Source organism: Carassius gibelio, chromosome B20 (genome assembly GCF_023724105.1).
Source record: "Carassius gibelio isolate Cgi1373 ecotype wild population from Czech Republic chromosome B20, carGib1.2-hapl.c, whole genome shotgun sequence".
Classification (NCBI taxonomy): Eukaryota; Metazoa; Chordata; class Actinopteri; order Cypriniformes; family Cyprinidae; genus Carassius; species Carassius gibelio.
Genome location: NC_068415.1, coordinates 2121587 through 2134286, shown reverse-complemented (window position 1 = coordinate 2134286; position 12700 = coordinate 2121587). Strand labels below are relative to the sequence as shown.

At 37.4% G+C, this 12700-nt stretch overlaps 1 protein-coding gene across 2 annotated transcripts in view; it reads right to left on the bottom strand.

The window, feature by feature from the left end:
• Positions 1-261: 261 nt before the first annotated feature.
• disp1 (dispatched homolog 1 (Drosophila)) overlaps positions 262-12700 on the bottom strand; it is a 55269-nt gene continuing 42830 nt past the window's right edge. For both annotated transcript variants that reach the window (XM_052586530.1, XM_052586529.1), the window contains exons 3-8: positions 8064-8093; positions 7196-7319; positions 6986-7113; positions 6070-6167; positions 5236-5333; positions 262-5132 (exon numbers count right to left, since the gene is read on the bottom strand). In XM_052586530.1, coding sequence (XP_052442490.1) covers positions 1566-5132; positions 5236-5333; positions 6070-6167; positions 6986-7113; positions 7196-7319; positions 8064-8093 — 4045 coding nt within the window. In that variant the 3' untranslated portion in view covers positions 262-1565. The remainder of the gene's footprint in view (positions 5133-5235; positions 5334-6069; positions 6168-6985; positions 7114-7195; positions 7320-8063; positions 8094-12700) is intronic.

Genomic DNA, 12700 nt, shown 5'->3' with positions numbered 1-12700 from the left:
ACTACCACCGCTTCCTGCAAATAGAAACAGAGGTTTTTAATGGGATTATCCAGCCTTGAGAATCTCTTTCTCTTATTCAGTGCAGTTTAGATGGTTCTGTTTTTTCTGGTGATGTCCTCAAACCTCTGGTGTCTCTACAGATGCTTGTCTTACAACATAAGATTCACAGAATCCCTTTTCACTCAACTGAGGATGTGATGTGTTTGACCTGTTTTCTTTGGACGAAAATTAAGTGCATTAAGTTTGACACCATACTGAACAGTATACATATATAAAAGTTTATTTTGTATCATCAAAAATGTGCAGTAGCATGAACTTCTCAGTTGGTGTAAAAGTTAATGGAACTGTGACATTACAGATAAATCTTTAATTAGATGAACAAATACCTGCATTAACACTGTAATTGCTTTAAATAATGGTTTACATATGTAAATAGTAAACTATTTTTTAACTTTCATGCCATTTCACGATTCGCACATTAAGATGAATAAATCATACTGTGTGTTATAATTCACATGTGTCCAAATAACTGTAGAACAATACTTGTTTTTTTAATGAAATGTGACTATATAAAAAAAATTATTGCTGTTTTGCATTCAGTTATTTGAATTAACCTTTGCATGCAGCAGGTGGTTACTGTTAAAAAGGACAAATCAGAGAACAAATATATATATATTTTTTTTACAACTGGTACCAATTATTTGAAATTCACCAAATTGTATGCTATATATTTAAATTACTATGATTAATAATATTAGTATTACACCAGATAGCAGCATTTATTGGTACATCCAATGTAACCAAATAACACAGAACATTTGTAAAAAAAAAAAAAAAAAAAAGGTAATTTTTTTTTGATTCTCTTTCTTTTAAAAAACAACAGAACAAATCCTAATTTCTCAGATGGGCGGTACACAGTATATGTCAAGGACACATGACACTTAATTCTGCATGTAGTATATTTGACAAAAACTATTTTCTTTTGTGTGAAATCACATAAACAGACTCAATTTCCCTGAAGTCATGAGGCTAATGTAAATGTTTGCACACTGTAGGAGGAAGTGGCTTTATATGAGAAACTGGAAAAAAGCAGGCAACTTAAAAACTAATCACCAATGAGTCTTTCAATTCACCATCACAGAAATTTCTGAACTTTGCATGTGAAGTATTCAAAGTTTTACAGGCGAAACATACCAATCAGCATCAATGAAAAAGTGCATGATTCAAATACATACACGACACATAAAATATATACAAATTCCTATGAAATGTGCAGGAAAATATTTCTGATTATGTTTTTCTATTCCCATGAAAAAGTGATGGCCTGTGGCCAGACATTAAAAAAATAATCTAAAACAGATGTCACACTAATAGTACAAGACACTGGGTCAAAATAGTGTCCTCTTAAATCAGACAAAAGTTTTCCTTGACGTCATGTCACAATTCCCATGCACATAATATCAAGAAACTATTTCCTGGCAGAAAACAACCAGCTGCTTTTCTGTGCTAAATCTTAATATGGCAATACGTTCTGATATCTCGATCTAACGCTCTAATTTTAAATGTTAGCATAAACTTTCAGATGAGGCTTTTGAATGAATGGCAATAGTAGGCACAGTGGTTTTTGGCTTGTGAAACTCTACAGAATTGCACTTCGCTTTTACAGTCTTTTTAAAACAGTTAAATGTTTTGGGAGATACAGGCTCTGCCCTTTCATTATTGTCTTTGTTACTCAGATTGCATTTGACACTGTCTTCTGGTACCACTGGAATCGCTTCGCGAATCTCACGACTGTCCTGCAGCAAAACACAAGTGCCATTTACTTTTGTTTTTATATGGTTCCATGGTATTTTTTGAGAGGTCTGGGAATTTAATGCTAGGTCCCCTGTCTTCTGTGTATCATGATTAACAGTACAGACTCGAGTCATGTCAGGTAAAGCACAGCGCTGAACATCTGGAAACTGAATGTGAGCTGGAAAGTCCTGTCTCTCTGGTAGAGGTGAATTGGGGCTACATGCATTTATGTGGGACTCGTCATGCACTGCAGTATCGGACAACAGTGCCTGATGCAAAAGGTGCACTGCATGCATGCTGTAGCCCCCGGGGAAACATCTGTGAGGGTTTGGCCTTGATGTTTGGCTCTGTGAACAATGTTGGAAGGTGCCAGAATTTACGAAGCAGTCAGTGGGAGTGTGCGCTGTATCCTGTGAGGACTGAAGGTTCTGACCCACAGGTAAGTGACTGGTCTGTTTAGCAGGGCATTGGTTACTGCAAGGATGGTAAGGAGTCCTTTGTCGCTCTCTCATATACTGATGCATGGAGTTCTCACAGGTGCACCTCGCACTGTATGCATATTGATGAAGATTTGAAAGCTCAGTTCCTGGTAAGCCATTTTCAATCTCAGGACTGGGTTCTCCTGGGTCGGTGGAGCTATTCAAGGTTGAGTGATGAGAAGTGACGTCATTATTCAATTGCGTACATGCTTCCTGTTCCTCGTCAGAAGCCTTTTCCTCATTCCTGATATTCAACGCCAAGGGCTCAAGCTCATAGTGTTCGTGCCCACCCTCACTTCTTGCGTTATCTATCTGGTACTTGCTTGCGTAGCAAGCACCAAGTTTACCTGGACTCGGATTAGATTGGTTTTCAGATGTGTGCTCTGAAAAGGCATAGCACTGGAGTTTCTTTGGCAAAGGAATCTGTCCACAGGTGCCCTGAGGTCCCAAACAGCGACACATGCATTGAAAGAAAAACGTAGCAAATGCCCAACTAATGCACATGATTAGCATCAGAAACGTCCCCAGTTGAGTGTACGCCAAAACGGTGGATGGCATCATCATCGCACCGGCTACAAAGGTTGTGAGTGCTGCCATCGCTATAGCCGAGCCCATTCTGCTCAAGGAGAATACCACTTTTCCTTCCCTGTCTGGTTGTGGTGCAAGGCGGTACGCCACTCCATAATGGACAGCAAAGTCCACAGAGAGGCCTACAGCAACTGAGATGGTCACTGATTCAAGCACATTTAGTTCCCAACCCAAGAGCACCAGCGACCCAACTGTGACAAATATGGTTCCAGCAATGGATATGATGGCATAGAAGCTGATGATGATATTCCAGGTGGTCAGAAGCATAACACTGAAGGCCACCACCACCGACAGTGCCATAGCGATAAGAGTCCCATTCGATAGGCTGTCCTGAAGGTCGTAGAACTCCAGGTTGCTTACAAACCATCCATAGCTCAGTCCTTCAGGAGCATCCCTCAGCTCCTCCTGAATCCAAGCATCCACTTCTCTGTAAAACTGGTGCATCTTCTCGTACGCCAGAGTGAAATGGTATGTACTTTGAAACTCGAGCACAATTGCTCGAATTGTGTCATTGATGTCAAACCTTGGCCCTGGAGTCTTGCTGTCAAGGTGGTAGATGGTGCTTCGGTCAAGCTCCATAATTGCACGTTTGATGCACAACTCAAAGACATCTTTCCGGTAAGGGAATGTGGATTGACTACAACAGGGATAGACGGAAGCTTCTTCACAGTCTTGGTTTTCCATCCATTGCTTGAAAGTCTCCATGAAGCAGCTCGTGAAGTCTTGCTCCTCGGACTGGAACACGAAGCTCTGGTTCCTGAGCTTCTGGCAGAAGTTGAGAATCCATACCTGACTTGCAGGACTTGCGATGTTTAAGGTCGTGTCGAGTGTTAGTTTACCCTTATTTTTGGGATTCAGCGGATCTCCATTGTCAACTGGAGTAACTCCCCAAATGATGGTGATTGGCATGTGGAGGTCTTCCCCATGGTTGACCCGTTCGAACATAAAGAGTTTTTTGTACTCCGCATCGTAGCGTTCAAAGGGATGGGAAGAACGGAAAACCTGAAACTCCGACAGCTCCAGAGAAGGCAGTTTCATTTTGGGATTGACGCAGACAACGTAGGCACCACCCACCGTCATTGCCAGAAACCACAAGAGCCACAAGTAGCGCAACTTGATCACGACGCAAGGCAAAACTTTCTCAAAGAAAATCCGAGAGGCCTCCGAGATGCTAAAAAGACACTTGTTGACCATCTGGCACAATCTTGTCCAGAATGGCGTAGCACCCTGCGTCTGGTGGTGTTGTGACCGGGAACATGTGAAGAGGTTGACCAGGTACCTTTCATGCAGGACCACCACAGCTGGCAACCAGGTGACCATCAGTATGTAGTTAACCAGGATAGCAGTACCAGCGTACACACCAAAGCATCGGATGGCAGTGATGTTGCTCACGTAGTTGGCATAGAAGGCGGCAGCCGTGGTGAAGCTGGTGACAAACATAGAAAGTGCTGCATGGTGAAGCGTGACGCTGACTGTCTCAGACAGTTCAGAATTGGGTTTGTCAAACTTTGTGTAGTTCCAGACATCGCAGAGGACAAATGCATCGTCGGCGCCAATTCCAACAAGTATGATGAGCGCAGTGAGATTCATAAAGGGGAAGAACTCAAAGTTGAAGACCACACAGTACAGGAAGTACGAGACGATGAGCGAACTGATGATGGCAAACATGGTCATAAGGGTGATGAACATTGATCTCGTGTAGATGCACATGAGTACCAACACGATCACAATTGCTATTGCGGGATACATGGTGTCTGTCAGAAGGTAGTCCTGAAATAAGTTGTGTTTAATGCCAAATTCTATTCCTGTGATGGTCGTGATCCCGTCCGACGAGTTCCAGTTCTCAAAGTTGTCCAAGTAAATGTTCATCATCGTTTCGCCTTTCTCCGTCGGGGAGAAGAGCATGCTGTACTTGAGGTTAGGCAGAAGGTAGTCCGTGTTCTTTGGATTAAGAAAGTCTTTGTCTACCAAAAAGTGAAACATCTGATACACGGCGTTGTATTTCGTACACTTCCGTGGCACGTTGCCACACTTGAGGTCCTTCTTACGGGTCGTCATGTCCCAGCACTCGGGTCCGAGAGTGCCATTGTGGTAATACTTTGCACAGGAGCGCAGGATCTTCAGGGTGTGGGAAACATCTTGCTCTGTGATTTTTTGGCAGGAGGACTTGTTAGTAAGGACGGCGATGTAGTTCCCAAGTGTCCAGCTGGGACAGCATGAGTCAGTAGTGGTGCGCTGACACAGATCCCAGTACTGGGGATGGGAGCGAACCTGCAGGACCAAACATGGAAAACAGAAGTAAAACACCCATTTCAGACACCCCTTTACGCATAGCAAATGGTTTAATCAATATAAGCAATGCAAGGTACATTACCCGAGTATTGTCGAAATTGCACATGGATTTTATTGCCTGTATATTCCACAAGTTCTTTCCCTCTGCAGAGGCAAATACGATTCGGGGATAGCGGTCACCTGTGGAAAGATAACGTTTGGTGGTTAACCACTCACAGAAAAAAGGTACAAAAGCTGTCACAAAATACGATACTTTAAGTTACTAACATGCACACTTTAGGTAGTAAAATATGTACCTTTAAGATACTTATATGTAAATAAGGTACAAATATATACACCTTCTGAAAGGTTACTGCCCTAGTGAAAGCTAGTGTACCTTTTCTTTCCTTTTTCTGAGAGTGAACTAAAAGCCAGCAGCCTTTCTCTATGAGCCACTAGATGGCAGATTTGATTCATGTCAACTCGTCTCACTTTAGTACTATGTATTTAATACACTTGTGCATAATTTTGTCAGCATACTATTGACTCCAGAAGTAAAACATTTGTTAATGCACACAAAATCAATTTTGAGCAGTTAATTAGGTTAATGATAAATGTAAACACAAAAAGTTTTCCTAGAATTGATATGTACAACTTGGATAGAATACAAGATGTCAAAGTGTGTGTATGTGTGTGTATATATATATATAAGGGTATATATTTACCCTTAAAAGTTAAGATTAACATTATAAACATCCAGCAATAGTTTATAAATTTGCATTAACCAAGATTAATAAATGCTCTACAATGTTTGTTATTTATTTTTTATAGCAATTTATACAAAGACACACAATTCAGTTTTGCCATCACAGGAATAAATTACTATAAAATAAATTACTATAAAATAAAATAAAGTTTTTTAGCATCCAGAACTCACCTGGTACATCACAGAAGAAACTGTCTTTACTAAAATCCCACTCCGCTTTTCTTTTCTTTCGATCACTACGATCCTTGGACCATCTGTCATCTTGGTGACTGAAACGCAGGATAAGGAGAGTGTTTAAATCAATGCATTTAACAGCTCTGCGTGTAAAGCATTTGCTCTTTATGTTGAAAATTATCCAGATAGAGCCTCAACTCAATCAGCCAAAACCATAATCGAGTGGTTCACGACTTGCAGTCTGATTCTTGTCAGATTTAGACAGCTTTAATGAAACAAAAAACCTCACTAATTATTAATTCCAGCCTCCTCACATTGTTGCCATTAGAGCTCTGCGATTGAAATGACCGTTATCATTATTACTGACAGAGGACAGGACTGCTGCTGACAGCACATCCTGTTTCGCAGACAGGAAGTCTCTTTAATCAGAGGGAAGACGCCTATGCACATGCTGAGACGGAGCCGTGCCTTACAGACGCTCATTCTCTCTCTCGCTTCTGTCATGATCCGTAATCCAGCTCAGGAAGATCCGGATCAGATGAGTCATGATACAGCCAACACAGATCGCATTACCAACCACCGCTGTTCAAGAGCAAAAAAGTGCATTTAAAGTGGCCCCCAAAAAAATCTGATTGTCTTTGCATTCAATAATAATAAAAATATATATTGACTTTATATTGCACAAGCAAAAAATGCAACCTAAATCTATTGAGCAATGTGCATGTAAAGATGCACATTTGCAATAAAATATAAATAGGTCATGTTCCCTCTTGCAAAACAAATGCACCGATTCTGACCAATCGTGGCTTGACTCCTAACTCTCGCTTGGCTAGATTTTGACAATATCTAGTGCTGTTCTGGATGAATGTGAAAAGGAAAATATGGTTATCAGATAAGAAGTGGAGTCTGTTACCTTTTGGCCTGCTCGTCTGCGTATTTGAAGGGGTAGTTGGCCAGTGTTGCCTTGTAGCCTGTGTTTTTCACCATGTTGTTCCATGTTACCAGTCTCTGGCCTATTGCAGTGCCTCTCGGTTCAAATCCCTAATAAGAGAAATGCCAACAAATCTTCACTTAAACTGCACACAAATGAGCATGGAAGTCTGAAAAAGCTCCTTGTGCACACCTGAAGTGGATTGGAGAAGTCAGGCAGGTCAGGCACGAGGATACCGACCAGTGCACAAACCACGATGAGAACGGTACACACCCCCAACACCACCACCGGCCAATCAGCAATGAGCTCAGCGTAACTGCAATTGAGGGAGATTCATACATCATATGCATATAATATATATATAATATATAATATATCACTGTATACTACATACTGTTCTTTATTGCACAAGAGCAAATCATGGAAACAACATAGTAGATACAGTATATTTATACATTTTACAAATACATTTAAAAAAAAAAAAACTTAACATTAATTGAAATTGTAATATACTTTAATATTGCAATATACATTTTAAAAAACAAATAACATACAAATGTAAAAATTTAAATAATTATTTTTCATTGATTTTTTTTTTTATTGTATATAAGGCTTACAGTCATTTAAATGAAAATTTCCAAAATTTCCATTTTAGGTCTTAATTTTATTAGTTAATTGTTTTCCGTTAATTGAAATTGTAATGTAATATATATTGTAATATAATTAAAAAATTTAAATAATTTTAACGGATATTGTAAGCATTTCTACTGAATAATAAAAATAGAATTTAATACTTCTATTGTACAATGCTTAATTTTTTTTAAAATTTGTATAGTCTTAATTATATAGAGCGAAATAGATATTACAAGTTTAATGAAAATTAAAATCCAACAAAATCGACACTAAAATATATGTTTTTTAAAAACACATTACTTTAAATTACAAAAACTAATAAAAAAGATATTTATAAAATGCAATAAAAATGATTACATTATATAATAATTAAATGGAAAAAAAGAAAAAATAATAATAATAATAATAATAAGTGTAGTAAACTTACCTTTTGGGAAACCGGAAAGGCCTTGGAGGGCTGAAAGATAAAAGCATCATAAAACAGGATTAGACTTAAGTGCCAAACAGTGGATTAAATCTACCTGTGTGGAGAGACATGTTTTCTTCATGAAAGTGTATTTTTAACCACACGCTGCATGCGGTCTAGATCTCTCTGTTCAAACACACATTCCTGTGGGGAAATCACAGCTGTCTCCACGTTTCTTCTTACTGCTTTCCAAATCAAAACCATCATGGATGTTCATAGTAGAGGTTCTGCTTTAACACACTAAAACGGCATCCCCATGTGCCCAATGCACAGCTGTTCACAATCTGCCGTCTTCATGCATTTGTGTAATATAAAGACGCATTAAACGGCCTGTGCACGCAGGTGCATTTTGAGAAAAGCACAAATGGTGCAAGAAGCTAAATACTAATAAATAAGCAACAGTCATAATGGTGCCACCACTAATAACAAATCATCAATCCTTGAACCACAATGACAACTAATATTGCCCTCTTCGAGGATGAGAGGAGTAGGGTCACAGGGCCAAGAGGTGGCTGTGATTTTCTTCCTCGTCGTCTTAAAAGGGAATCCATGGAATGCTATAATTAGTGGTTGCTATGGCACTGGGAGGCACAGATGAACAAAAGCCATTGGCAAGAATTTTTCACCACAGGGCGACTTCTAGAGAGGCCGTAAATCCCTTTGAAAGTTCAACGGACACGTTGATACAACAACCAGATGTTGCAAGCGCACAGGCTTTAAGAATCTGCATATTCAGCTCAAGGTGAGTCCCACTAGACTTTAAAAACAGAGAGGTGCACGTCCTTCTCCGAGCAATCAGAGAAAAGGTCATGCAGACAGCCGATAATCAAATAACCAAACCCAAAAGTAAATAACGAGGAGCAGATTTCCTCCACTTCCTGTGCAAACGTCGCGGGGACGGCGAGGGGGGAAACCAATGCAATGATTTATAAAGTGTGCTATCAGCGAACGCTCCATGTTTGGGCCACAGACTGTGGAATTCAGGGGCGTGAATGAGAGATGGTCCAAAATGGACTAACATTTATGAGATATCGCGATGGATTATTCCACTGGAGTGCAACAGTTCTTCAACACTTTCTGGGAGTTTCCCCCCGTGTGATTTGGAGATTATTATTTCATATTTGGATGTGTGCAACTTTTGTTCTCTGGGTAGCCTGAAAAGAAAGAAATCAGTTCTGTATTTTAGTTTACGCTCTTAAGAAGTGTTGGCATTGATGGTTCTATGAAGAACCTTTAACATCCATAGAATCTTTACATTCCAGGAAAGGTTATTTATAGTGAAAAAAAAAACATCTTTAGATTTTTAAAATGTTCTTCACACTAAAAAAAATAAAGCTTTTCTGGGGAACCAAATAAGGTTTTTTTTCTTGAATCAATGCAAAAACTATGGAAGGCTGTTTCCACCACGGAATAAAGAAATAATAAAAGGTAATTGCCACTCTTTCCTCACAATTCAGCCTTTTTATCTCAAAACAGAGTTTATTTCTCGTGAGATAAGTTGCAATTACCTTTTGTATTTTATATAAATGGAATTGTGAAATGTAAACTATTACATTAGAAAAAAAACCTTTAGAATTGTGAGAAATAAGTCCAGAACGGCGAGAAATTCATAACTCGCAACTTGTGAAAAAAAGTCAATTGTTGAAAAGCTGAAATCGTGATAAAGTGGCAATTAAATTATAAAAAAAATGTGAGATGTAACCTTTGAATTCTCAAGGAAAATGTCAATGTTGTGTCAGATTTCAGAATTTTAGAAAATTTGAGTTTATATCTATAAACTCAAATTAGCAAAAAAAATTTATAATAATAATAAAAAAGTAATAACTTGCATGTGGCTTTTTCCTGAGAATATTTGAATATTGAGATAAAAAGTAGCAATTGCCTTTTTTATTTAATATAAACAGAATTGAAATGTCAACTCAGAACTTTGAGACATACACTCGCACTTGCAAAAAAAAAGTAAGTATTAGCAACTTTACATGGCCGCTCAATCTAATGTTAACGTTTTCTAGTGTCTGTGGAGTGTCAAGCTGAAAAGTAGCTTACTGCAGGACAGTATTTTAATTTGCTATTTTTTTGTCATACAGATAAAAGTAATACATCTTTCGAATCTGTAAAGACTCGGTTTATTTGTTTGCACTCACAATACAGTGCTTTTGTAAAATAAAGAAAGCAAACATGATGCGCTTTTTGCCGTCTTGGCAAAAAAATTATATCAAATAATATATATACACTTTCTAATAAACCAATTCAAATGGAAAACAAATATTCTCAGACTATGTAATCCATATTAAACATGAATACGGGTGCATCACTACTGGAGATGACAAGTTAGTGTCGCCGACTTCATCTCTGAAGCTGAAAGCAAAGAAAGCACTAGTTTATGAAAAATTAATAAAATGTTAATGCAGTGTCTTTACTGTTTTTCGCTGACACATTCATAATCATTACTTCTGTTGGTGTGCTGTGGCAAGCTTTATGTGTGCGCTTGAGCGCTTGTAAGGTTATGTAGGCAATTAAAGGCTCATTATAATGATTTAAATGGTTTATTAATAAACATGCGATTAGTCTACTAATGCTTAACATTAACGACTACTAGTCGAACAGAAAAGTCCTTAGTCGAGAACATACCCTACTTAAAATAATGAGAAAATAAGTCAGAATTGTGATGTATAAATTCACAATTGTGAGAAATTTTTTTTTTTCCAATATTATTTTTTTTACTTTATATAAACAGTTGTGAGATATAAACTCTATAAATTCTCAGTAAACACATCAGGATTGAGATATTCATTTAAAAAGTTTATATCTCGTAATTCAGATTTTTTTTTTCTGAAGATTTCTAAGAGCATATTTGATTCAGTTCAGTATCTTTACTGTTGAATTGTTTTTTGTGTTCAGAAAAATGCGAAACTTACATTTTAGCAATTAAATCTTCTCAAGACATGTTTTTAGAATAGTGCATCCAAAATAAAAGCAATTCTAAAACATCACAATCACGCCAATGCCATAATCTGCATTGCTCATTTTGTAGAGAAATCTTATTATTTTAATAACTAACAAATGTTTATGGATCAAAGGTTAATTAATTAAAAACAATACGAGGAAGTGGGTCAAACAACAGTGTGGTGATGGGGTGAAACGGTAGTTGAAAGGCAGAGGTCAAAGAAGGGAGCAGGAAAAAACGCATGGAGTCTTAAAATAGAAAACATAAAATAACATTGAAGTTCAGTCTAATACATGTGATTACCAACTGCCTGACTTTCTCAGCTTTTTAAGAAAAAAAAATACTGTGACATATTTAGACATGTACTGAATATAATCAAAGATTAAATACAATTTATCAAAAGTGACAGTAAAGACATTTACAATGTTACAAAAGATTTATATTTCAATTAAATGCTGCTCTTTTCAGCTTTTAATTAAATCAAAGAATGCTGGACCCGGTATTCACAAAACATTTTATCTCATCACTAAGAGCTCTCCTAAATAACAGTAAAAGTGTTTTTTCTTAAAACCTATACACAAAACTGCCGAGACAAATTTTCACTAAGGAATAGAGAGAAGTCTTAAGCTAAGAGTAAGGGGGCGGGGTTGAGCTCCTTTCTATGGATGATGTCAGAGTGCTTATTAACTATGCACACAGTGATTGGTTGATAGGGGAGGGGTCTCTATCAGAGATTTATCTATGGAAATATTGTAGAGCACAATTTTATGTTATTCAAATAAATATTTTAAAATGCAGCGCAAGTGTCACTAATTAACCAATTACATCTTATTGGCTGCTTCTCAAAAACAATAAGCCGATATGCATATAAACAGCCTTTTAATTGACAGAGTAGAATAATCAGGGCTGATAGTAAGACAGGCAAACGTAAAGAAAAAAAAAAAACTGAACGCAAGCACAGCTGTTACTAAGGAAAACTTGGAGTTGGGGTCCAAGGTGATTCCTTTGTGAAAGCTCATTATCATCAAATGTTTCTTAAATGTTTACGTTCAGAGGCAGATTGCCGGCAACAGTCGTTTTCGGATAGATTGTGTATTGGTCTCAGTGACTTAAGAGTCCTCTTCACTACTCCTAACCTTTCATAGATTTAGGAGCTAGCTTTAGAGCTAAAACGCTTTGTCAAATACTCTTAGGGTCCTTAATTTATGATTGACATGGCCATTATTTTTAAGATTTTCTGCTTAGTCGGCGTGCTATGAGGTACTTTTAGCTTTAAGATGTTTTGTGAATACAGGCCCTAAAAAAAATGAATCAATTTCCACAAAAATATGAAGCAGCACACTTTTTTTTTAACATTGATAATAATCAGAAATTTCTTGAGCAGCAAATCAGCATATTAAAATGATTTCTGAAGAACACGTGACACTGAAGACTGGATGAATGATGCTGAAAATACAGATTTGATCACAGAAATAAAGTACATTTTAGTATATATTCACATTAAACATTGCTATTTTAAATGATAAAAATATTTACAATTTTACAGATTTTTTTTACAGAACATTCCTCATTAATTATGTAAAACATTTAACAAATTAGAATGATGTAGAATAATCAGGTCGTTTTCAGCATTTCATTTGGCATTCCTGTA